The 26,217-nt window shown below is 38.6% G+C and overlaps 1 protein-coding gene across 10 annotated transcripts in view; it reads right to left on the reverse strand.

Moving 5' to 3' along the window:
- IL31RA (interleukin 31 receptor A) overlaps positions 1-24,579 on the reverse strand; it is a 96,867-nt gene extending 72,288 nt beyond the window's left edge. The window contains exons 1-3 of one of the 10 annotated variants that reach the window (XM_073236202.1): positions 18,039-24,578; positions 6,040-6,153; positions 3,916-4,004 (exon numbers count right to left, since the gene is read on the reverse strand). In XM_073236202.1, the coding sequence (XP_073092303.1) occupies positions 3,916-3,973 (58 nt within the window). In that variant the 5' untranslated portion in view covers positions 3,974-4,004; positions 6,040-6,153; positions 18,039-24,578. Of the gene's footprint in view, positions 1-3,915; positions 6,154-18,038 lie in introns of all 10 variants that reach the window. The other 9 variants (XM_037022339.2, XM_073236173.1, XM_073236196.1 and 6 more) reach the window with 9 other exon arrangements.
- Positions 24,580-26,217: the final 1,638 nt, after the last annotated feature.

Here is a 26,217-nt window from a genome sequence, read left to right on the forward strand (position 1 = left end):
ATCTGGTTCTTTGAGAAAATAAACAAAATAGATAAGTCCCTCGCCAGACTTAATCAAGAAAGGGAGAGGTAACACACATAAACAAAAATGAAAAAGGACCAATAACAATGGACACCACAGAAATACAAAGAATTATAGGAGAATACTATGAAAAATTATATGCCAATAAACTGGACAAACTAGAAGAAATGGACAACTTTCTAGAAAAATGTAACTTTCCAAGACTGACCCAGGAAGAAACAGAAAATCTAAACAGACCAGCAATGAAATCAAATTGGTAATCAAAAAACTACCTAGAAATAAAATCCCTGACCCAGCTGTCATCATGGCTGAATTTGATCAAACATTTAAAGAATAGTCAATACCCATCCTTCTTAAAGTACTCCAAAAGGCAGAGGAGGAGGGAATATTTCCAAACTTGTTCTATGAGGCCAGCATCACTCTAATACCAAAACCAGGCAAAGACACCACAAAAAAAGAAAATTACAGACCAATATCCCTGATGAACAGAGATGCAAAAATCTTCAACAAAATATTAGCAAACCAAATTCAAAAATATACAGAAAAGATCACCCATCATGACCAAGTGTAATTTCAGGGAGGCAAGGATGATACAATATTTGTAAATCAATCAATATCAAACATCACATAACAAAAAGGACAAAAATCACATCATCTCTAGAGATGTTGAAAAATCACAGATAAAATTCAACATCCATTCATGATAAAAACTCTTAACAAAGTGGGTATAGAGGGTACATACCTCAACATAATAAAGGTCATATATGACAAACCCACAGCCAACATCATATTTAACAGCAAAAAGCTGAAAGCTTTTCCTCTAAGATTAGGAACAAGACAAGGATGCCCATTCTCACCACTTTTATTCAACATAGTACTGGAGGTCCTAGCCACGACAATCAGACAACACAAAGAGATAAAAGGCATCCAGATTGGTACAGAAGAAGTTAAACTGTCACTGTTTGCAGACAACATGATATTATACATAGAAAACCATTAGAACTGCACCAAAAAACTATTTGAACTAATAACTGAATTCAGCAAGGTTGCAGAATACAAAATTACTACACAGAAATCTGTTGCATTCCTATATACTAACAACTAATTAGCAGAAAGAAATCAGGAAAACAACTCCATTTACAATTGCATCAAAAAGAACAAAATACCTAGGAACAAACCTAACCAAGGAAGTGAAAGACCTTTAACTCTGAAAACTACAAGACACTCATGAACAAAATTAAAGAAGTTACCAATAAATGGAAATCTATCCTGTGCTGTGGATAGGAAGAATTAATATTGTCAGAATGGCAATCCTCCCTAAAGCAATGTACAGATTCAATGCAATCTCTATCAAAATACCAACAGCATTCTTCAATGAACGAGAGCAAATAGTTCTAAAATTCATATGGAACCAAAAAAAGACCCCAAATAGGCCAAAGCAATCCTGAAAAGAAGAATAAAGCTGGGGGGATTACACTCCCCAACTTCAAGCTCTACTACAAAGCCACAGTGATCAAGACAATTTGGTACTGGCACAAGAACAGATCCATAGACCAATGGAACAGACTAGAGAGCCCAGATATAAACCCAAGCATATATGGTCAATTAATAGACAATAAAGGAGCCATGGATATACAATGGGGAAATGACAGCCTCTTCAGCAACTGGTGTTGGCAAAACTGGACAGCTACATATAAGAGAATGAAACTGGATTATTACCTAAGTCCATACACAAAAATAAACTCAAAATGGATCAAAGACCTGAATATGTCATAAAAGTATAAAACTCACAGAAGAAAACATAGGCAAAAATATATTGTATATAATCATGAGCAACTATTTCCTGAATATATCTCCTTGGGCAAGGGAAACAAAAGCAAAAATGAACAAGTAGGATTATATCAAACTAAGAAGCTTCTGTCCAGCAAAGGACACCATCAGCAGAACAAAAAGATATCCTACAATATGGGAGAATATATTTGTCAATGATTTATCCAACAAGGGGTTAACATCCAAAATATATGAAGAACTCATATTCCTCAACACCCAAAAAACAAATAACCTGATTAAAAAATGGGCAGAGGACCTGAACAGACGCTTCTCCAAAGAAGAAATACAGGTAGTCAATAGGCACATGAAAAGATGTTCCATGTCACTAATCATCAGGGAAATGCAAATAAAAACCACAAGAAGATATCATCTCACACCAGTTAGGGTGGCCACTTTCCAAAAGACAAGGAACAACAAATGCTGGCGAAGATGTGGAGAAAAGGGAACCCTCCTACATTGTTGGTGGGAATGTAAATTGGTTTAACTGCTGTGGAAAGCAATATGAAGTTTCCTCTAAAAACCAAAAATAGAAATACCATTTGACCCAGTCATTCCACTCCTAGGAATTTACTCAAAGAAAACAAAATCCCTGATTTGAAAAGACATATGATCTCCTATGTTTATTGCTGCACTATTTTCAATAGCTAAGATATGGAAGCAACCTAAATGTACATCAATTGATGAGTGGATATAGAAGATGTGGTACATATATACAGTGGAATATTATTCAGCCATAAAAAGAAAAGAAATCCTACCATTTGCAACATGGATGGATCTAGAGGGTATTATGCTCAGTGAAATAAGTCAGGCAGAGAGAGACAAATACCAAATGACTTCACTCATTTGTGGGGCGTAAAAACAAAGTGAAACAGAAGGAACAAAAAAGCAGTAGGCTCATCAACACTGAGAGGGGGCTAGTGGTTACCAAGGGGGAGGGTAGGTGGGGATGGAGAAGGGGATTAAGGGGCACTATACATCACAATCACAACATAAGTAGGTCACTGGGATGGTAGTACAGCACAGAGAACATGATTAATGACTCTATAACATCTTATCAAGTTGAGAGACAGTGACCGTCGTGGAGTGGGTGAGGGCTTGATAATATGGGTGAATGTTAAAACACTGTTCTATGTGTGTGAAACCATCATAAAATAGTATATCAATGATACTTTAATAAAAATTAAAGAAAAGAAAGATAGAGAGAATATTCTTGCTTACCAAAGAATTTTCCATATGCAAGAGGAACATTTTTCATAGTTAAAAAGATGTTCTCAATCTTATTTCCATGTTCATATCATTGTGGTGCCATTGCAAAATTAGTGTTTTGAAAAATGTCATGCAATAGAAGAAGGGCAAGGCTGATGAGAGATCAAGGGAAAGATATTCTAGAAGGGAAGTCTGGTGGAAACTGGAGCCAGTTATGTAGGAGGTGGTATAAAAGTATTGTTTAAGCCAACCAGTATGTGGAATTTTGTTATGGAAGTCCTAGTAAACTAATATACTATATGATGCCTTCTCTACCTTCCCAGTGCCCAATCCCAACCTTTTCTCATCTGATAGTAATTTTTTAACATAAGATGAAATTTAGTGGATCTTAGATCTGCAAGGTGCTGCATGGATATTAGGCCCATAGTCTTAAATTGAACCATGGCAGAAATATGTTGTTTCATTTCCCTCTCTGTCCTTGCAACTTACTGCAAATAGTATGAAAATTAAGTATTTTTGTTTCCATGTATGTTTTATTTTATATGAAACTACTGTACTTAACACAAAAAATACTGAGATAAGCAGTTAACATTATGCTAAAACAGTGGATCTTGACCTTTTGGAGGGTCTTATCTCCCTTTGAAAATATTATAGGCCATCTTGCCAAATTTGCACATGCATAAGTATACATCAGCGTGCATACCCCCACCCATAGAAATTCAGGGAGATCACAAATGCCCTGTTGCTCACCTATGTGCACCCACATCCAAGGTGACCCTTGGCTTTCAGGTTAACAATTTTTGTCCAAGGAAGGCAGTAAGAATCACATAATCTATAGAAGAACACAAGCCAACCTACCTGCCAGGCTGAATCTGCAGAGAAGAGGGAGTATCCACGGAGCCCAGGCCCACATCATCTCCAAGTTACTGCAGGCAGGCTGGGAAGAGCTGAAAATGTCATCAGTTTGCTTCCTCTCTTTTCAACAACTTTATTTTCAGGGATAAACAGATTCTGGGGATTTTGAGGAAGGGCCCTTTTTTTTCCTTTAACTTTTTAAATCTTATTCTGTTTTATATTTTTGGTTATCATCACACAGATACCTTCATAAATACTCCATCAACCCCAGTCAAAATTTCATTTTGTCCACAATTCATCCCATTATGTAATATGAAAAGCCACCAAGAACAAACTCCAGAAAAAACTACTGTGAGTTATATTGATCTGAGGCCATCCTGTGCCCTGTCCTCAGTTTATAAGCACTCCAGCCAAACGGAACTCAGAATTTCCCACAAACACCATAGTATCTCACATTTCCATGCTTTGTCTATGTGATTCCTTCTGCCCAGAATGTCTTTTCCCCCTTATTCCTGACAAATTAATCCATCCTTGAAGACTCATTCCAAGGCTAACCTTCTCTAAGTGATCTCCCTGACCCCCCACATGGAGCTGGCCAGCCCATCCCTCCCTGTGGCCCACCTCCCCTCAATGCCATCTATGCTGTAGCACATGCTGCACAGAATGGCTTTCAGCACTTTACCTGTTAGTCTCTCCAAACAGAGGAACCTTCTGAAGAGTGGAGCTTCTCTTATTAAAGACTTAGTATTTAAGGCAGTGTGTGGTACATTATGGACATTCAATATTGTTTATAAAATTACTTAGAGCAAAAAGATTGCTTACTCCTCATCTCATCCCAGGTGAGATGATGGGATACTCGAAGGACAAAGCAAATGTAAAAGCAATGCTTCATTTCAGGAAGAAATAAATGATGCCACATTTTCATCTGACAGATCACTAAAGGAATAAAAAAGTATTTTCAAGAAAATAAGTTGTTTAGAAAAATTCACGTGCAGCATTTCTCGAGAAAACTTCAGGATAAAATTTTCTCATGTAAAACCAACTGAAATATCTAATCAACTGACAATGCCTAGAACAATAAAGCAGAATGAGAATTTGGACCTAAAATAACAAAAATACCATCATGAAACAATAAGAAACTGGTTATGTAACAGCAATAGTTAATGTCTAATACTCAAGAGCAGCTATTTTCTCAAGAAATAACTATTTTGATTTAAATGAGTACAAACATTAAAGGGAAATTAACTTTTCAATGAAGAATAAATGTGTTCCTTAACACTAATCATAACATTAACAGCATTTTTTAGTATCTTATTATTTAAAATGTTGCCTTAATTTTCTCCAACTCTTAGCCAGAAGACATGCCTTCACAAGTGCTAAAAGCATTCTGGAAAGGGAAGGAGGCCCAGCCTCCCATGAAGTCTCTATAAAAGCTATGAAGACAGTCTCAATAATTAAATAAACATACATATTTTGAGATGGCCAGCATCAGGACTGGCAGAAACCAATTGCAATGTGATAGTGAGAGTCTACAAAGTGCTAATTTCATTACACAAATTATGTCCTGTCCTTCTAAAATCCCATGTAGATTTGGTATTATCATCTCCACTTTACAGATACGGAAGCTGAGGCTCAGCAATATTTTGTAACCAGTCCAAAAGCCATATAGTTTGTAAGTGACATAGCTGGAATTCAAACCCATGACTGTCTTCCAAACCCTAGACTCTTCCCACCAAAATCAAGCAGCAGCTATCAGTGATTCACTTCACCCTCAGCACCCCCCACCACAAATACCAACACACACACAGACTTTCCTGAGTCTCCTAGGTGTAATGCTCTGTAGCCTAGTTTCCAGAAAGATAAATCCGTGATGTTCATATGTTTTCCCCAGCCCCTGAGCTCTGACCTCCATGATTCTCTCCCCAACCAACCCCAGCATTTAAAAATATTAGCTGTCAAAAGATTAGATTCCCTTTAATTATAAATAACCAGTCTAACTAAGGAATAATTCATGTGGTGGGTTCCAATCCATAATTTCACTAAAAAAAGCAGAAAATGACCTTCACATAATAGAAAAGGAGCCGAATTTGCAAGGGTTTGACTCTTCTAAATGAGTGTGGCACTCACCTTGCTGTATCAGGTACTGTCCTGCAGACGGCCTGCTGGTTGAAAGGATCCCCATCAAAGATGCTCTGTCCCCTGCAGCACACATCAGGCCAGCGACAGCAATGTGGAATCCATCTACATAGAGACGTGTGAGTATTTCCTCTCTGTTTGTCAGGGTGCTTTTACTTTGCTTTTAAGCTCAGCCCAAGCCAAATGGCACTTAACCCCCTTGTAATGGGAAGCAAAGTGCATTATTGTAGCTTTAAAAAACAAAACAAAACCTGCTTCTGCAAGACTACTCAACTTTACAGGAAAAGAGCATCTGAAAGTGCCACAAGCAATTAAAGGGAACAACTACATTTTAAATTTCCTATTCAGGAAGTCCTAACAAATGTGGTAATGAGTGACATGCTGAGTGTATCTTAAGCTTGAAAAGAGAAATACACAATCATGTAATTATCTTTAAAAGAAGAAGAAGATGAAGGAAAGAAAATAATAGTAGCTAACTCAGAAAAGGGGTTTATAATTCTTATTTATGTCTAAAGGAAAACATACTGAGTTGAGAGGCAGCAAGCCTAGCTAAATCACTAAATTAGCAGCATATTATGTGATAGTTAATGAGAATTAATAATACGTGGAATTCTTCCCAGGTGTCAGGCACAATACTGAGAACTTAAATTATCTTCACAACAATCCTATGACAGTAGTAGTATTTTTATTCCCATTTTACAGATGAGGAAACTGAAGCCAAAACTATTGAGAAACTTCTCCAGAGTAAGTAGTGGGGCCAGGAACTAAGCCAAGGCAGCCTGATCCTTAGTTTCCTATAAATCAAAGTGTTAAATTAAATGATTTTGGGAATCCCTTTGAGCACTATAATTTTATATCCTTTTGTAACTAACAAAATCATAAAGAAATAAACAGACTAAGGGTGAAATTATGATGTAAAAGAAACCCAACCTAAGCTTTAAAACAAGATAGGCTTTCCAGCATCCTGTTTAATTTTAAACCCATTTCCCATCTTGTTTAGGCAATATTCCACTAAGTAGCAATACTTGGCAGAAATAAGGAGAGAGGTGGTCTTTTACCTAGTAGATTATCAGCAAGAGATACTAAAAATCCCATTATGAATGTACTATTTGGACAGCCAAACTGGTTATTCATGGATTCTGTATTTGCAAATCGGCCCACTATCCAAAACTTAATTTGTACCCTCCAAGAATCAATAGTCAAGGTGATTTACTAGTTACTTGCAGACATGCATGTGACACATATGTTCCCAGCTGAGAGAGAACAGGGCAACACCCCACTCTCATACTGTATGCAAAGTCTTTTTCATAGTCTATTTAGTACTATAATTTTTGCATTTTTGTACTGTTTTATTGGTTGTTTCTGCTTATAATGGCCCCCAAGAACAGGGCTGAAGTGCTGGGTAGTGTCCCCAAGTGGAAGAAAGCCGTGATGTGCCTTACAGGGAAAATACATGTGTTAGGTATGTTTGTTCAGGCATGAGTTAAATAGCTATGGCCATGAGTTCAAGATTAATGCATCAGCAATATGTATTAAATAAGGTATCTTTCACACATACAAAAAACAAGAGTACATACTGATCAACTGACGAAAGAGTTGAACAAGAGGCTTGAGGAACTCAACCCTATAATTTCCCTAGGGAAAATGGTTTGGTATTTGCTGATTCAGTATTCAGTGACTTTATAAAATGCAATTACTGCAAATAACATCTGCAGTAAGAAACACTAACATGAACTGAAGGAGGAAAGACCTGAATCTGCAGGACCCAGTGAAACTATCGCAGCAGAGGCATGTCCATGGGCACTGAAGTAGGTGGTGACAGCAGGAAAGGAAGAGATGGGGCAGATTTGAGGGTATAAAACAAAGAATGTCAGATAGAACTGGCTTGGATGGATAATACACTTGAATAAAGTAACACTGAGGTAGGAGGGAATGGGACCCAATCTGTGTGCTCCAGACTTTCAACTCAATTCCACAAACATAATTTAATTCAGGTCCTGTGTTTGGCACTGTGGAAACAAATCTGAGGAAAGTGGAGGCCCCACCCAGGAAAAGTTCACAACTTAAATGGGAAAACAGACATGTAAACAAGATGTTATGAATCAAAGTGGTAAGTGCCATCAAAGAGGTGTGTATTAAGTGTGGCATAGGAAATGGGAAAAGGGAGCCATTAATTCTAACCTAAGGAAAGTGGGTCCCAGAAAATAAGAGAAAGGAACATTTTAGCGAAACATACTACTTAGAAATAAATGTACAAAATTATAAAGTAACAAATATTTCTGGTAGAGGTGTGGAATAGCCAGACATTTACTGGCACGTGGGGTGGGGCCTAGAAGCCATGCTGGTAGCCCTTCACTGTACCTCCCATAGTGGGCCAAAACAGTGGATCTCTAGAAGACAGGTCTACTTGGACCCTCAGAATATGACCTTATCGGAATAAGAGTCTTTACATGTAACCAAAGTAAGGATCTCTAGCTGTGATCACCCTGGGTTAGGGTGGGCCCTAAATCCAATGACTAGTGTCCTTATCAGAGACAATGAACAAGAAGGCCTGGAGAGGAAAGCTATGTGACTATGAAAGAGAGACTGGAATGGTGCATCTGCACATCAAGGAACACCGAGAATTGGCAGAGCCGCTAGAAGAAAGGCATGGTACAGATTCTCCCTCAGAGCCTGCAGAACCAAACAACCCTGCTGACCTTGATGTTGGACTTTCAGCCTCCAGAACTGAGAGAAAAAATGTTTTTTTTTAGTCACCGAGTTTGTTACAATAGCCCAAGGAAACTAACCCAGCCTCCTATTCTAGGTTACGTGTGATTCATAGGCCATGTGACTCAGACACTCTCACTCACCTGGGAATGTGGAACTGAGTCAGCTAGATGCTAGTGGTCAGTGGGGCTATCGAATCATGGGTGCTGGCAGATATATTTTAGACATACAAGATAAGAAAAAAGGTTAAGATGAGAGTAAAGAAATGCAAAGAGTGAAACAAAGGTGAGAGTCTATGTGATGACAGGTAGTTAAACACCTGACTTCCCAGCTGCTTTGGAACACGAGACCCTGAGGTGGTCCCTGCTTGAGGACATCACTGCAATAATCTGCTACTGATGGAATTTATATTGAACCTAATTTTGTTTCTTGCAACCAAATGACCCCCAATTTAACAATTATGCTTGAGAGTAGCTTGATTTTTAAAAAACATAAGGAGGTGGAAATAAAATGGTAATTACTAAAACAATGAGTAATTTCAAAGTGTAAATGATCAGGAAATAAAAGGTAACTGTTGGGAAATTTTAGCAATAAAAAGGCTCTCCAAATAGAAAGCAAAATGCTTTCTTTTATAATATAGCATGTTCATTGCTTCAGTCACCAGACTAGATATTCAAATCAGGGGAGAAGATGAAAAAGGGGAGAATATCAAATGGTCCAGAGACTGCAACGAGCCCAGCTCTATTGACCACTACTTACATCCCTCCACAGGTAGGTCTTGAGATCCTTCTGCCTTGGATCAGGGCTCAATATCTTAACATGTCATATTTGTCACAGTTCCTCCCAGTCTCTGAGCATATATTAATATCTACTGTGTGCCAAGGATTGTGGCAGGCCCTGAGGTACAAAGATGAAGATCTCAGTCATCAACAGTATGTGAGCTGATTGTAAGTCAGATGTAGAAATGAGCAATCATTATAGCAATGAGGAAAATACAGGAGTGAGAAAAATACAGGAATGTTCAGGGCAGGCATTTAACTTTGCCTGGGAAGTCCAGAGAAAGCTGCACAAAGAAGTAAACATTTGAGCTAATACCTGATAAGTAAGTAGACAGATGCACAGCAGCAGAATAAGGCAGCAAAGGGCACTCCCAATACAGAGACCGCACAAAGTTGGGAAGGAGGAGAGGATGACACTTCCGAGAGCAGCATGGCCTACCACGTGCCCGTGCATCAGGCAGAGACCAGACTGTGATGGCAGGGATTGTTTTCTGTTCCATTTAGTGTTAAATTCTGAGGTCTGTCATCAGAATGTAAGTTCTATGAAGATGGTGAATTTGTCTTTTTTTGACTACTGTAAAATCCACATAACTTAATCCAATGGTCAGTTCTCAGACCTCATTACTGACCTCATCTTTGCAGCTTTGACATACCTGATCACTCTCTCCCTGATACTCTATCTTCTCTTAGCTTCCAGGCCAGAGCATGCTGGATGCTGAACAGCAAGCCTTAAAAACCCTTTCTAAAAATCTTAAAAAACCCTGATTTGTAGCATTTGCTGATTTCTGTAGTGTAAATAGACCCACATGGTCAACTTTTTAAGCTACCAATGTACCATCACCACACACAGGTGGAAAGAGATGTGCAGTAGCACCCACTCTACAGCTATGAGAGACATGATAGATATGATAGTCACAGTACAAATATGATACACATAGATAACCTCAAGTGTACAGATACTGGAAAATGTAGAAAATGATTGGAAAATGATTAGCTATTACTTTTGTTTTTAAAACAGGTTTTAAAATTAAGTTTATATAATTTATGTTTAATGGCCATGCTTGGAAATCAGCTCATTAAATTCCTGACAATTTAACAATCAGCCTTCATGGGCTGAGACAAGCTGGCTCCAGGAAACCATGCTTCCAGAGCATCTCTCCTAGTTTTCTTCCTGCCTCATGGTATTCTCTCTGTCACCTTTATTTAGGCCTCCTTTTCTCCTTGACCTCTATATGATAAAGTGTCCAGGGCTCAACTAGAAGATGAGAAAGAGGGAGGAGAAAAAGTTCAGAAAATCTATAAATGAGTTTCTTTTTATTTTAGCATATTTGTGTATTTTAGACATTTTGAGAATAAAATTTTATTTTACTACTATGAATTCCATAATCCTTTTAGGACTTATGTCATTTGGACCTGTGTTGTCCAATGTGGTGGCTACTAGCAACAGGTCGCTATGGAACAGCTATGGAACAAGCGCAATTCCAAACTGAGATGTGCTGGAAGTATACTATACACACCAGATTTTGAAGGTTTAATAGTAAAAACAAAAAAAGGCAGTTAAATTCTAATAATTTTACTGATTACATGTTGAAATAGCCTTTTGAATATTTGAATACACTGGATTAAATAAAATATAGCTAATTTTACTTTTTTCACTTTTTAAAATGAGACTTGCATTATAGTTCTATTGGACTGCAGCTGGTCTAGTTTTAATCTGGACCTGCCTCTACCTCTCTTCTTCCCTACTCCTCATCTGAAAAATCTTCAGCTATACGATTTTTTTATATTCCCAAAGTTTGTAATTTTCCATTGTTTCAATTATGTCATCCATGCTTAGTCTATACCTTGATTCCAAAACTTAAACTTCAAGAAATATAATTTACAATATTATTAATCAGTAGCTAAATGTGTAACAGATACTATTATTCATCACAGCAGAATCAAGCAGTTTTGCACATATAAAAAAAGAAATGAAATCTCATGTCCATCAAACTGTAATGCTAGATTTGAGTATATTTCAAGAATCAGAGTTAATTGAACTATCTTTTCCTAAACCAACTATTCATCAAAAGTATGCCATATTTTTTCTTCTTACTTGGACAACTGTCTAGTAGAAAGTTCCATTTCTCCTCAAGATTTGTTGTATATTTTCTTGTTGACATGAGGAGCCTATACCTTTATCTAATACTAAAATCATCCCAATTCAGCACACGTTTTCTTAAAGTAAATCCATTTTCTTTTTGAAGAGTCTTCCCTGAGCCAGCTGCCTGCAATGAGGTTTGGCAGCAGAAGCTGGGTGCAGCAGAAGTGCACGGAAAGTGCAGGTCTCTTGAAAGAAGCTTAATTCTGAAATGAAGGCTGATAAAAAAATGATACACTGGTGGGAGACATGATAGAGGAAAGTGTTTATATTTTATCCTCTGAGATTAAGAGTGGACTTGAACACCCATATGTGTAGACTGGAGCCCTGTCTCTGAGAGCTTCAGTCTCCCCACTGAAATAGGAGAAATGACCATCTGCTATGAGAAGGGATCTAATCACAATTTTGGAAGAGCTAATAAGAGAAATGTACTAGGGACCGGATTCTGCTGTGGACAAGAGTGGCTGAGTGGCACCCAGGATCCTACACAGTTGAAAAATGAAGCATTCTTTATTCTCAGAAGCTTATTGCTGGAAAGATCCTCATATTTCTATGGCACTGGCCTGAAGACTTCACTCTTCAAAACATTCCAAGAAAAAAGAACTATGGTGTTGAATCAAAAAAATATTTTCTTGGCACAGCCCAAAAGAAAGTTATACATCTGTTATTGTTTCTTTAACTCTTGACTCCCTCCCTCTTTCTGCTTTAATAATTAACAGCAGGAGGTAATTGTACAGTGATTTACAAAGTAATTACTATAGCTCTATGAAAACTCTAAGACTCACTGGCAGTTTTTCTCTTCTGGGATCCTCATCTGAACTACAAAACAGAAAGAAATTTAAATGACTGTTCCATTTGCAAAGACTGGAGGAACATAATTAGTAACAAATTCCATTTGCAAAGAATGGAACATAATTAGTAACAAATGCAGATACATAGAAAAGTTCATTATATCATATACACTATAACATTATATACAAAGGATGCCTTTAAAGCATTAGGCTGAGAAAGGCCATTTGAGGTTGAAATCCAAAAAGGTAGCTGGAATTACTGAATTTTGAGCAACTGCAATATCCTTGAAATATATCTGTGATCTTGGAAACTGACAACTTGAGGAATAACATTTTAGATTAATAAATTCTGGTTTATTTTCAAAGATAAGTTTCTAAACTGTATAGTTATATCTTTTATAATTCTAACCCCAAACTCCATACCTGCAAGAAGCAATGATCCTGTTTCCAGAACTTTCAATAATAGGCTAATCAAGGAATGCAGTTGTATTTACACTACCTTAACAAAGGAAAACTACAGTAAAACTCCTAAACCACTGTACCCACAGTCCCACTTCCACAGGAACAAAGATGTGAATGAGACACTTCAAAGTGGGCTTCTGAAATCTACAGAAATATAATTGAATCACATAACCTTCCAAGGAAACTCTCACAAGTGGACTCCACTCCATTATCTTGCTAAGGACTAATGCAGTGTCATACTTACTGGGAAATGATACTGGGAAATTCCACAAAACTTTCAAGTAATTACCTCATTAATTAATCGTCAAAAATGTCTAAGATGAATGAATGGACAAAACTGATTTGCATTTTCACATAACAGCATATCTTACAAATATCAAATGGCTTTTACACATCATTACAACTAAAATGAAACCACGGGGAACTGATGTACATGGATGATAGTCATTCTTCTTCCATCATTTTATTTTCGGCTAAACATCAGTAAATTTGCTCAGAACTTGGCTTTTCAAAGTAAGGACGAGGTATCAGTTACATGAATATTAACGAGGAGCTTAGAAATGCCAATTCTCAGGCTTTGTTGGAACCGCATCTCCGTTCAATTCTCCCTCTGCCCAATCCCGCTTCCTATGCCTCCCTTTCCTAGGCATTGATAACGTGTTATGCCCCAGAGAAAAGCAACCACAGTAAATTCCCACAATACAAAACAAAGCATGCCAGGTTTTCATGCACACCGGCACTTGGCAGTATATTAGGCACAGCATACAGATTTGTTGGATGGACTAGTCTCTGTGTCTTGCAAATCTCACCAGCAATCTTTCATATCCAAATTATGTATCTACTAAGTTGTATTTCTCAACTTTTAAGAACCCACTCTCACTTTTGGTAAACATAAAAATGTGATTTACTCTTACTCTCATAGATAGCACACAGTAGTGACCCCTCTAGTTAAAAATCTCTAATAGTGTCAGATCTCTGCATATGCAATGAGGCCAAGAAGATTTGGTCTAAACTTATTTTCTGTAATTTGTATTTGGAGAGTAACAGACTTTATTGGTTTTGGTTTTAAATAAATGGATTTTTTTTTCGGCCAGTCACTTTGCAACCTTCTATCTCTTAACTAGCTCACCTTCTACCCACAGGGCATGTGACCTACACAATCATGTCAGATGGGACCCTGCACTTAGAAAGTCCCTGCATTTGGTTTAATGCCTTGCTATTGCTATCTTGAATTTTTAATAATTTTCAGCAGTGGGTCTTGCATTTTCATTCTGCACAAAATTCCTCAAATTATGTAGCCTGTCCATCTACAGATCTGTTTCTAGCAAGGGGTGCTAATCAGAATCATTTGGGAGAGATCGTCTTTTCCAAATACACATGCCAACTACTGAAATTCTGATTCAAGAGGTGTGGAGTAGGGTTTGTAGGCATATATTTTTAAAAACACACACATTTAAGAAGCAGTTCTCTGTAGGAATTCTACTTCATGACTGATCATGTTGACTGAAATATGTTCTGCCAAATAATGAAAGCTCTTGATAGCTTTTAAGTAGGAGGTGCATTACTTAGTCTCTCATAGCTTTTGGAATTATATATCTTATCATCTAAAACATTCTTATTTTTCTATTTAAAACATTTTTATTATTAAATATTTGTTTTTCTTTTTATAGCTTATTACCAGTCTTGATTTAAAAGTTTTGAGATTTTTTTCCTCATGCATTTAAATCTCTATATATTTAAATCCCTAATCTATATGGAATTCTTATCCTACCAAATCAAAGTATTACTTTTATCAAAAATTAAATTAATTTCTAGATTTTTCTTTCAATTCTAGTGATCTATGTTCTGGATGTCTGTAGGATACCTGAGGGGAAAAGGAGGGAGGAGTAAATTTGTTAAAAAGTAAAATTTGTCATAAAATGCAAGTGAGAGGTGATTTAAAACATACACACAATCTATTTATTTTAAGGTCCCCAGAGGAACAGATTAGCATACATAAAGGTCTAAATCTTGCGACAGAAGCATGGGACGCATACACAGCATATATTATTATTGCTGTGCTAATTTTACTTGATGTCTGCAAATCAGCCTTGGGTAAGTTAGAGCTGAGGTCTGAGACTCAAATTACAATTTAACAAAGAATTTTGAAAGAATGGAAAAACGGTTGACACAGATAGCCATCATGCCTTGCAACATGGATGAACTAAAAAGGTGAAAGATATTTATGGAAATAACAGATATCTTGAAGATACTAAGAACATACACATCACCTAAGTGGAGATAAGACCTGTTTCCCGACAGATTTGAGGCACTTTGCATACAGTTGTTACAACAAGTATTGCCAGTGCTTTTGTGTTTTCAAGAAGCACCAACAGTTTGCCTTAACTGCGATGGGGACTTTGTACTGTTTTTGTAATACAATCTTTCTTTTGAAATTACCTACACTTGTATTTGTGGAAAATATCACTGCTAACTGAATTTCATAGATTAAAAGACTTTTGCTTAGAATGTAGAAAACTGCAAGAAAATTGATAAGTAATATACATCAATTTTTCTTAAACCCATCGAAGAGCTGAGGCCCCAAGAGAACCAACAAAATAAATTCTAAAGGGAGGCAAGTGCCTGCAAGGAGAGACAGACTGTTTCACTTAAGTAAGCACAGGACAAAGAAGTGGCCACCATACAAGCAGGTAAGAGGTCAACAAGACTTGCAATGAATTATTAAGGCCAAGTGTGGGCTAGCATGTCTGTTTCAAATAGCTGGAGGACCCAGTCACAAACACTCTTCCCCCAAATCCTCCAGAGTGTTCACAAGAAGGAAGACGAAGAACAGGGTGGAAAACTGCACATACCCTGCCCCACCCTCACCTATCCAGTGAAGTAAACAGCAATGTGCTCAGATGCCAATAGCAGAGGGTGAGGAACCCTCCCACCCCTAGGGCATAGACAAAACTCCACTGTGTCTAGGAGGAATGAGAGCAAAACTCGCTGCCTCTGAAAGAAGGCAGGAACCCTCATCCCAGCACACAGGTGGATATCCTTATGCCCCTAGGAAGGGGTAAAAGCAAAACGGCTCTATTCACAGGGGAGAGGTAGGGAAGCAGCTCAGGCCCAGGAGCCTTCATTTCCAGCCAGAGGAGGTCTTCTATTGCTGGAAGAAGCAGGAAACCTTCTCTAACCCAAGATCAATGCAGATACAAGACAGCTTGGCTGCCAAGGGAGAGGAAAGGCAGAAATGCTGGAAAAGCCTCACCCCAAGGCCCAGGAGCACAGGCCCTGCATAGGAGGACTACAGTTGTGCCAGGACAGCCATAAGCCTAGTATCAAGGAGCCAGCAACTGTGGTCCTATGCTGGAGAGGCAAAGGGACAGAGTGAGGCTCCCTGTGGTGTACCTGTGTAGATCATGGGTGGAGAAGAACACAGGGCCCAGCCCCAGACCCACCCTAAGCACAGGAACAGCATCCTACTACAAAAGGAATCCACAGCCTATGGTACACTGAAGCCCAAAGGCAGGTCAAAATTTGGCTAAGTTCAGTCAACTCTGCACATAATGGCATGCCAGAACAAGTGTACCATTTCCAGGTGTAAATACTATTTACCTGACACTCTACCCATGACTGGTATTTGTGCAAAATTTGTCAAGAGACAGTTAAGAGTCCAAATCAGTGGTGATTCAGATATTGGAACTATCAAACAAGTACTTAAAAATAATAACTGTATTATTTATGGTGAAACCATATGTTACCAACAGCTTGGTGAAATAATATTTAAGTGATATCCAAGAGGTTATATATATATATATATATATATATATATATATATATATATATATATATATATATATATCTCATATATCTTGTCCAACAGGATAATTTTGAGATGTTAATGTTCTGCTCTGTTATTTTTCCCTTCTTCCCCACTACAAACAAACCAGGACCCTGATTATTTCTTTGACTCAGGAATGTGAACAGACTAGAAATATCCACTTGTGGTTGATGACTCTTCCAGTCTTTAGGGAAGGCCCAGATTAATGGATGGGGCAGCTCAGGGAAGCGACAGGGGAGTGCCTAGAGGGGAAAAGAGAGAAGAGGAAGAAAATGCCCACCCAACTCCAGACTGGGAAGACTTCAAGGATTTGTGCGTTCCATGAGTTTGACCTGAAGGGCTCCCTCCCCAAGGCCTTGGTAGTGCTCATGACCCTGGAACCCCAGCACAATTCTGAGTTTGTGTGTTGGAGTGAGGGTAATCCCCAATAATGACTGAGACAAAGTTCCTGCTATTCCAATATGATAGGGACTGCCAGATTCAAAATGAATTTTGTTAAGTTGTGATAGTACATTCAGGAGTAATAGGAGTCATACCCACACCTTTGTTACAAAGTGTCTATCCTTCATGTGATAGTTTACCTTTTTTATTCATGTTCTGTGTAAGCCTCTCTTAAATGTGGATTGGAACTAGTAACTCACTTCTAATTAATAGAATTAATAGCAAAAGTGATGGGATGTCCTGAGATCAGGTTTTTAAATTTTAACTTGATTTTCTCTCTCTCTTGCTCTCGCGCTAGCTTGCCCTGATGAAGCCAGTGGTCATGCTGTAAACTATGATATGTATGGAAAGGCACATGTGGCAAAGGGCAGCCTTTGATCAACAGGACATGAGAAACTGAGGCCTGAAGTCCAACGACCGGAGAGGAACTAAATCTTGCCAACCACCACTTGAGTGAGCTTGCAAGCAGATCTTTAACCGAGACAAGTCCTGAGACAATTACATCCCAACCAACGCTTTGCAGCTTTGTGAGAGACCCAGGACCAGAGGACCCAGCTAATCCACTCCCAGATTCTTAACCCAAGTGAGTGGTAAGATAATATTGTTTTATGCTTTTGGTTTTGGGCTAACTTATTATGCAGCAATTGACAACTCAAAGATTTCCCCAAAGAAAGCAAAAAAGAGAAGGAATTAAAACACATCTATCTACATGTGATATTTTTATCTAAATTAAGTCTAGTCAGTGGTTCTTATGCTTAAGCAAGTGTGCATATCAGAATAACCCAGGGCTAAGGAGAGTGTCAGAAGGGAGAAATGTATGGAAAAAGTGGGGCAACAAATACCTAGGAAGACAAAATCCATTTTGTTCCAACGAGTTTCCAATCCCTGAGCCTCTGGTTCAGTCCATGGCAGGTGAGGCTGTCAGGGTCACTGTCCCAGGGTTTGGTCTCCTTATAACCAAAGGGCTCTGGCTCACCACACTCCTTATGTGGTCCTTCAGGATCCTTTGGTTTCTTGATCCTATATACTATTTGGATTTGGTTTCCAAATTGCATTGAAGACAAATGACAGTGAAGAGGGACACTATGGTGTGATCAGCAGAGTCTTATACCCAGTCCTTGATCCGAGACAGGTTTAGCAGTCGGATTTTGGAAAATGGCTCCAGCTGGATCCTGCAAAAGCTCATAGAACATTCCATGTTTAATTCATTTGTTCTGCCCTAGCAGAGCTTATAAAACAGTTCATGGCAGTCCTGACACAGAGTACAGTGAATGTCCCTTTCATATTATGTATAGTCTCTTCACAACTCCTTGCAGCTAATGAGACCCATAAGCTAGCCAAGTGGGTAAAGTTTCATTTTCATTCCTATCACCTTTCCCAAAACTACTAAGCAAAATTTCAAGTCATTCTCAGAAGGGGCTGGCATAGTTAGAGGTTCTAACAATCTCTAGCATAATAAACATCAGTGAGGAAAAGAAAGAGGACATTAGATTTGATTAGGTATTTTTAGACTATATTGACCTTTACAGGAGAAAGGCCTTTGGTCAAGAAACCAGAAAATAACACTTCTTCTCAGGTGGCTGAGAAACAATTTAGTCATGGAAAGCTCTCATAATTAAATATGGGGTAACAACCATTAAAAAACAATTAGACATTGGCCTCTACTTCAGGACGTCCCATTATATTTCCTTCTGATTGCAGATCCTATGCCTCAATCTATCTCATCAGAACATATCAGGAAAGTCTAAAACAGTGATGCCAAAGACATAAACTGCTAAATTTAAGATCTGATGTAGGCAGATAGGGTAAGTAGGATGATACAGAAAGGATAGTGTATCTCATCAAACCTAAGATTTTTTTATACTGGTACTTCCTTGATTTTACCCAAAAGTGTCAATGGAAGCTTTCACACACACAGATCAAAACCATTACCTGGCTGACATCAATGATAAAATTCATCCTGATTTCAAAGATACTAAAATGAGGGGAAATGTCCATCTTAGAATAGATGACAATACTTTCAGGTCTTGGGAACAGAAGTGATTTTTACCTGAGGTGTCCAGCTTCTGCCCAATAAACCTGTGTAACTTCTCAGGCCTGAACATAGGCAACTTCATAGGCTTTACCTGCCAGGCTGCAAAGGACACAGCTGCCCTCCCCAGATCAGATTGCACTGCAAGTTGTTGCAGACAAGGACTCAAGCCCCACTGGCTGGCCATGCTCTTAACACTATCTGCATTCCTAGCTCAGGCATCTCCATTTGGAGGTCTCTGTATGGGGAAAAACTGATAGACAATCTTCTTCACTCTCAGTACTTTTTCACTCCTAGTCCTCCCATCTTTCTCCTCCCACCTGCCAGGTCCATAAATCTGCAGGCGCCTTTTGTTTGTGGCTCCCTCAACCGTGAGACAATCCCCATCCCCCAGTCTGTGCTGATCCATTTGACCTTCAATCAGTGGGCCATTCCACAGGCAGAAGTAGAATGGGAGCATCTTTCTCTGGTTTAGGCTCTAGTTTATACAACAGAAGGTTAAGTGATTAAAGACTCGACTGTCCCATTCACTTTGGCTTGTTTAATCCAGTACTCCAACATCTGGTGGCTCAACTCAATCTCTCCAGCTCAACTGAGCTTCTGCCAATACTCAAGTCAAGCAAAATGCAGTAAGCAACTTGAACACAAAGCATGGGAACAGAAGTTCTTAGGAAGGTTTTTCCATATTGTTCTTGTTTTCTGTGTACTTAAGCAAATGTTGAGCAATCATATTTATTAAACAGAGCTGGATTGGCTGGACATGACAAGACTCATTAGTCAATGGGAGACAATTCACAACACTGTAGATGTAAATTTGGATGATTAAATTTGGTTCCTATGAAAAGAAATTCAAGGAAGGGAGGAAACACCATGAATTATAGTAATCAAGGAAGCTTTTGTGAAAGAAGTGCAACTGGAGTAGTACAATTTGGGTAATTGGTGGAAAAGACATATGGATGTTAGAGTGTAAGACTGCCATTCTCAAAGAATATAAAAAGTCCTTTGTCCACACTGAGGAACATTTTGCAAGTTACATTTCCTTGCAAATTAGATGTATATGCCCCTATAGAAACAAAATAGGTCCCTCTGCAGAATGACATAGAATGGGATAATTATTTTTCAGAATTTCAACCTTAACTCTTTTGAGTACATTTGAAAGGAAAGGAGCAACACACAGCAGCACTTCACCGGAGAAAATCCGCTTTATTAGGGAAAGGTGCTGGGTTATATAGGAAGGGGCATGGTGTGATTGTGGTGTTACTTCTACGGGGCTGGTGGCTATTGGCAAGGTGCTGGAATTGGGAGGGGGGAGAGAGGTGATTGGGCTTCAGGTGGCGCCGGCGGGAACTGAGGACCCCCTCCCCCCAAGAGAAGCCGGAAGTTCGCCATCTTACTGGTGGGGCCCTTCAACATTCATTTTCCCTTATATTCAACAAATTCAAACCAATGGATTACAGAAATATTTTAATATTTCTTGAATATTTTCCATCAGAGTTGAATATTTTCCACCATAGTTGTTTAGCTAATCCATTATGTGGCAGTTAATACTCAACCTGACCAGAGTTGCCACCTATTGGACTGGAAAGAGGCATCCTCCAAAAAGGTACAGCCATCCTCTAAATAGCTGCACACTGAAGACTTATTAGGAATAATTAAGTTTGGGAAGTAAAACGTTTAAGAATAAAAATTTAGCTTTGTAATCCTGACTTCCTTCCAGCTGTTCAATTAAATTAGCTCACTTAAGCCTCACTTGCAACTCCACCTGCTTTAAAATAGCAGAAGACCTTTCACCAAAACATTTTAAGGCATAACAGAATGGTTTTATTACATTATTATCTGTGCTGCTGTGGTTATGCCTACAGCATAGTCAGGCTGCAGAAAGCAGAGAAGCAGCAGATGTCTTATTTAAGATCCTTTTAGCAGTTCATGCAGATTCCTTGCTCTTTGAAGCAGATCAATAAGTTGTCTTGACTCAGTTTACTTCAGAAGCCTGCTGACTGTCCTGAGAACATCCCACTTCATCAGTATTGGCAGAGACTACTAGCTGATTCCCAGCTTCCTGGGCACACAGATGAGGCTACATTTCCCATTCTCCCTTTCAGTTAGATGTGACTAAGTTCTTAACAGTGGAATGTAAGAAGAGAGTAAGTCATTTCCTTGCCTGATGCATAAAAATCTCCCATATAACTACTTCCTTCCCTGTCCCCACTTTTTCCTTCTCTGGTTTGATAAAGAAAAACATAAAGACCCTGGAAGCCATGTATCAAAGACTGCAGAGCTATATGATAAAAGTCTGGAGTCCTAAATAACTATTTAAGAGGTCCCCTACTTACCAGGAAAACCCCTTTTGAAAGGTGAGCAAAAAACATACTTCCATCTTGTTAAGTTACCGAAATGCTGGGGGTTGTAACAGCAGCCAGTATCACCCTGATACATATAATCAGTAACCCAAAGTCTAAGGGTAAACCATTTTCAGAACTCTTGGTATCACCACTGAGTAGCAGCATAGCATCTCATTCCTTGATTTCACTTTTCTCCACTCCATTTTACCACTCCCAGGTGTACTGTTTGCAAGAATGTAACAGGCAGACATGTAAACAGGTGAAGAAAGAAAGAAATACCCAAAAGGCCTATGAAAAGGTGCTCAACATCACTAATCACTAGGTAAATATAAATTAAAACTACAGAAATGGCTAGAATTAAAAATACTGGCAATATGAAGTAATGGTGAGGACGTAGAGCAAATGGAACACTCTTACACTGCTGTAGCTGTATCAGTGGTACAACAATTCTGGAAAAACTCTTTGGCTGTTTCTAATAAAGTTAAACATATACCTACCCTATGATCCAGCAATTCCATTCCTAGGAACATACTTAAGAGAATTGAGAGCTTTATGGTCACCAAAATGTAGAAGTATATTCATAGAAACTTTATTCATAATATTTAAAAAAACTGGAAACAACTCAAATGCCCATTAACAAGGAATTGGAAAAACAATTTGTAATATATTCACATTAACAGAACACTGCATAATAAAAAAGAAACAAACTACTGATATACACAACATGGATGAATCTCACAGATATTATGTTGAACAAAAGCCAGACATAAAAGAGGGCATATGCTATGATTCCACTTATATGAAGGTCAGGAACAGGGATATCTAAATACGGTGATAAAAATTAGAACAGTGTTACCTCTGGGCAAGGGAGACTATCAAAAAGAGGCAAGAGGGTGACGGAAATGTTACATATCTTCATTTGGGTGATGGTTGTAAGAAGTGTACATGGATAAAAATTTAAGCCATACACTGGACATATGAATTTTATTATATGTAAATTTTATTTCAAAATAAAAAATTAAAAAGTTAACTTGTCCTGTAAGAGGTTGAGCTAGGATTCAAACTTAGGTCAGTTTGAGTCTTCACTACAGCAGGGTTCATTATCCTAATGAAATAGATATAAAGATGAGAAAACAAGAAGGCTCTGTAATTATCTCATTTAAGTATGTAATTAAAATCACTCTCTTTACATACTTTATTTATAATAACCACACTATGATAAAACTGTACCTATTTTGGTACCAAAACCTTCTATAGTCTACTACAAATGCTGGTATTAACTTTGTGGCACTATAACAACAGTAATTCTGTTTATAGGATTGAAATAAATCATTAGAATCACACTTTCCACCATCCCAGATGACTGATAACCTAATAAAATAGTTCTGCTGAAGAACAAACATGTCAAGATGGAACTGTCAGAACTTGCATTGCATTTAACTGGCAAGAACACGTAAGCTGATTAACATGTGTGGATTATCTTGAATAAACCTCCGGTGGTGGAACATCCTAAAATTGATAGACAACTGATAGTTGAGGTATATAGTAAGATGCCAAAATCGTCAATTAACAAGCATCACTCTTGCCCATGTGATACTTATGAGACCCAGTTACTGCAGTTCCAAATATGATCTCTATCTTGTTTCTCAACTATCTAACATTGATAAAGCAGCTAATGCAACCCTAAAATAAGACTTGAGCATTCAAAATACAAGTGGACCAGCATTCAGCTGTTACCCTGCATTCTTCCAAAGGCTGCCTCTCTTCAAAAATACTTTTAATTGCATGCACTGGGATGGAGATGAACGTGGAGAAAAGTCCAGTACTGTCTTCCTTTTATATATGAGCAAAATATAGGTATTGAGACCTAAAGCATATCATTGATAGGGCTAGGCACTACACAAGTCAACAAATAAAGCCAATGTTAAGGCCACTCCACATTCAGTGTATTAGGATGGGTCATGCCCATCTTGTTATACAACGGCTCTTCTCTCTACGTAAAAGTTTTTAAATATTTTAAAGTGTTTTGATTTCTGTTGAGAATGGAATTCCCTACAGGGTAACTCCTCTCCCAAAACTGAGATGAAAATTAAAATAGACATATACAAAACTTTGGGATAATTAATAAGTTCATATATTCAGAGGGGAGGAAAAGTTGGGCTTTTTTCCTAAATGGGGAAAAAGAATTCTAGTTACACGTGAAACACTAAATGTAGAAAACACTGAAACAGACTAAAAAGTCTTTCAAGGAATTCTCCCGTGCAACATCCTCCACAGAAATGTAAATTCCAATGCCCTTCGACATTCGGGCGGTCATCCTATAAATCACAGCAAAACAATTAATCAATCACTCAAAGAATGAAGTTTACCTGACTCGTCAGCTCCCAAATTCAGAGAGAAGTACCGTCTGCTCACTTGAATTTCCAACGTCCGCAGCATCCCGGTTGTCCACCCGTCCTTCCTGACATGGAATTCCTCACTGGCACCACCACATCTGTCTCTAGAGCGGGAGTCTTTATCTGAGGTTCCCGGGCCCTTTGGGTGGGTCAATGAAGGATTTTACAGAGGTGGATAAATCCCGAGATTGCATGAAGAACTTGGGTCTCTCAGTGCTAGCCCGCCCCGGGCGCACCGCGCACCGGGGCGCTTTGCCAACCTCCCGTTCCGCCCTGGCGGAAGGCTCCCTGCCCCGCCGTCCCAGCCCTCACTAGCTGTCCTTTCCCGGCCACGAGCGAGCGCTGCCAGGTCGCGGAGAGGAAGGACCACCGCGTCAGAGCCGCCTCCGCGAGTCCGAACGCAGGCGGAAGCCGCTTCCCAGCACCCGCAGCTTCACTGGGGCCCCAGCCGCGCGCAGCTGCCTGTCTGCCGAGGCGCGGTTCTCTCCCAGCTGATCAAAAGTAAAAGACGCCTTTCCTCACCGTCAGCGCCTCTGGGCAAAATGTGAGTCCATTGTGGACAACCTCTTACAAAGAGGTACTAGGTACGCAGCTGGGCGTGGGGCGTAATGGGGGCACCTAAAGCCAACGAGAGCATAAGCAGCTTCTGCCCACCACAGCATCCTGAATGCTGGCAAGAGGCTGAAGTTTTAATGGGCCCTCAGAAGATGCCTTCAGGATTACATGGGTACCCCATTTTCAACATATTTAAAAATCTATGAAGGCATACAAGCCAAGCAAAATGAAAAGCTGTCTTTTCCCAGATGAGGGGATCAATAGAAAGACAACTCTACAAACTGCTCAAGTGTAAAGCTAAGGTAAGGTGGAGGGGGTGAATTTCTGACCACTGCTGCCACCCTACATAGAAATGTTAAAATCAATGTGTAACAATTAAATAAAAAAAACCATTACTACTGTACTCTAACCAAGACTGTAGGGACACATGGAGTAGGCAGGTCATCTACCCTATGTGAAATCAGGACCACTTCTCACCTTCATTCACTTCTACATCACTAGACCCAAACCCTCACATGTCTAGCTGATGCTTGACAGTCCACATTTTGAGCTTCAGACTTTGGCTTACGTCAGACCCATTAAAACGCCAAGGATTCAAGGGAAGAAAAGCTAAGCTTTATTACATACTGAATCTCAACCTATACATGCCTTCTCCTGACAACAGTTCTTGATGAACATTTGAGAGAGGAAAAGGCACCAGGCAGGGGCTGTGGGGAGGGTACAAAAATAGGACAGATGGCTGAATTTTACTAAAGCTAGCATTCAATATACAAACAACTTGAAAGCAGACTCATGAAGGCTTAAGATTTTTGATGCTAAGCAGCAGGAAAACAAATGCTTAATGTAAAAAATGATTCCTTAGGTGAAATTCCAGGGATTAAAAAGCAGAAATTTCACTATTAAGCAACATTTGGAAAAAAAGAAAATAAGACAGCTCTTGGAAACAAAAAACTGCTTAAAAAATCAAACAATGAAAGACAGTAAAAATCCCTCCAGGACATAACAAGCAAAAAGATGAAAAACATGAGACATGAGATATGGAAATCTGCAGTTCTAGCATCTATTAGAAGTTCCATAAAAAAAGAACAGAGAAAACTTGGAAAAAATTATCCAAGAAATAATATATAACACCTCCAGGACCAGAAAAGGATGATCTGCAAAACACACCAAGTACTAGCCTGAATTAAAAGGCCCACTCAATTTTTCAGAACACCAATATCTTTTGAGATCATGCTTCCAGAGAATACTAACTTTGAATCTAGTAATGTAATAATATGGTGAAAGGGCATGTTTATTCTTACAGAAAAAAAAAAAAAGAAAGAGAAAGAAAGAAAGAAAGAAAGAAAGAAAAAGAAAGAAAGAGAGAGAGAGAGAGAGAGAGAGAGAGAGAGAGAGAGAGAGAGAGAGAAAGAAAGAAAGAAAGAAAGAAAGAAAGAAAGAAAGAAAGAAAGAAAGAAAGAAAGAAAGAAAGAAAGAAAGAAAGAAAGAAAGAAAGAAAGAAAGAAAGAAAGAAAGAAAAGAAAAGAAAACTATAGGGTGAACAAATGGCTAAAAGAATATGATCCAAGTTTAAAGCAAATTGGCATACAGAATAGTTTTGATCGATTTTCATTTGATCCCAACATACATAATTCTCCCTGGAAACAAAGAGGTCATAAAATTGGAAAAACAGTAAAGGCAATCAGAATGTGTTAAT

This window comes from Manis javanica, chromosome 1 (genome assembly GCF_040802235.1).
Source record: "Manis javanica isolate MJ-LG chromosome 1, MJ_LKY, whole genome shotgun sequence".
In the NCBI taxonomy this organism is placed as follows: Eukaryota; Metazoa; Chordata; class Mammalia; order Pholidota; family Manidae; genus Manis; species Manis javanica.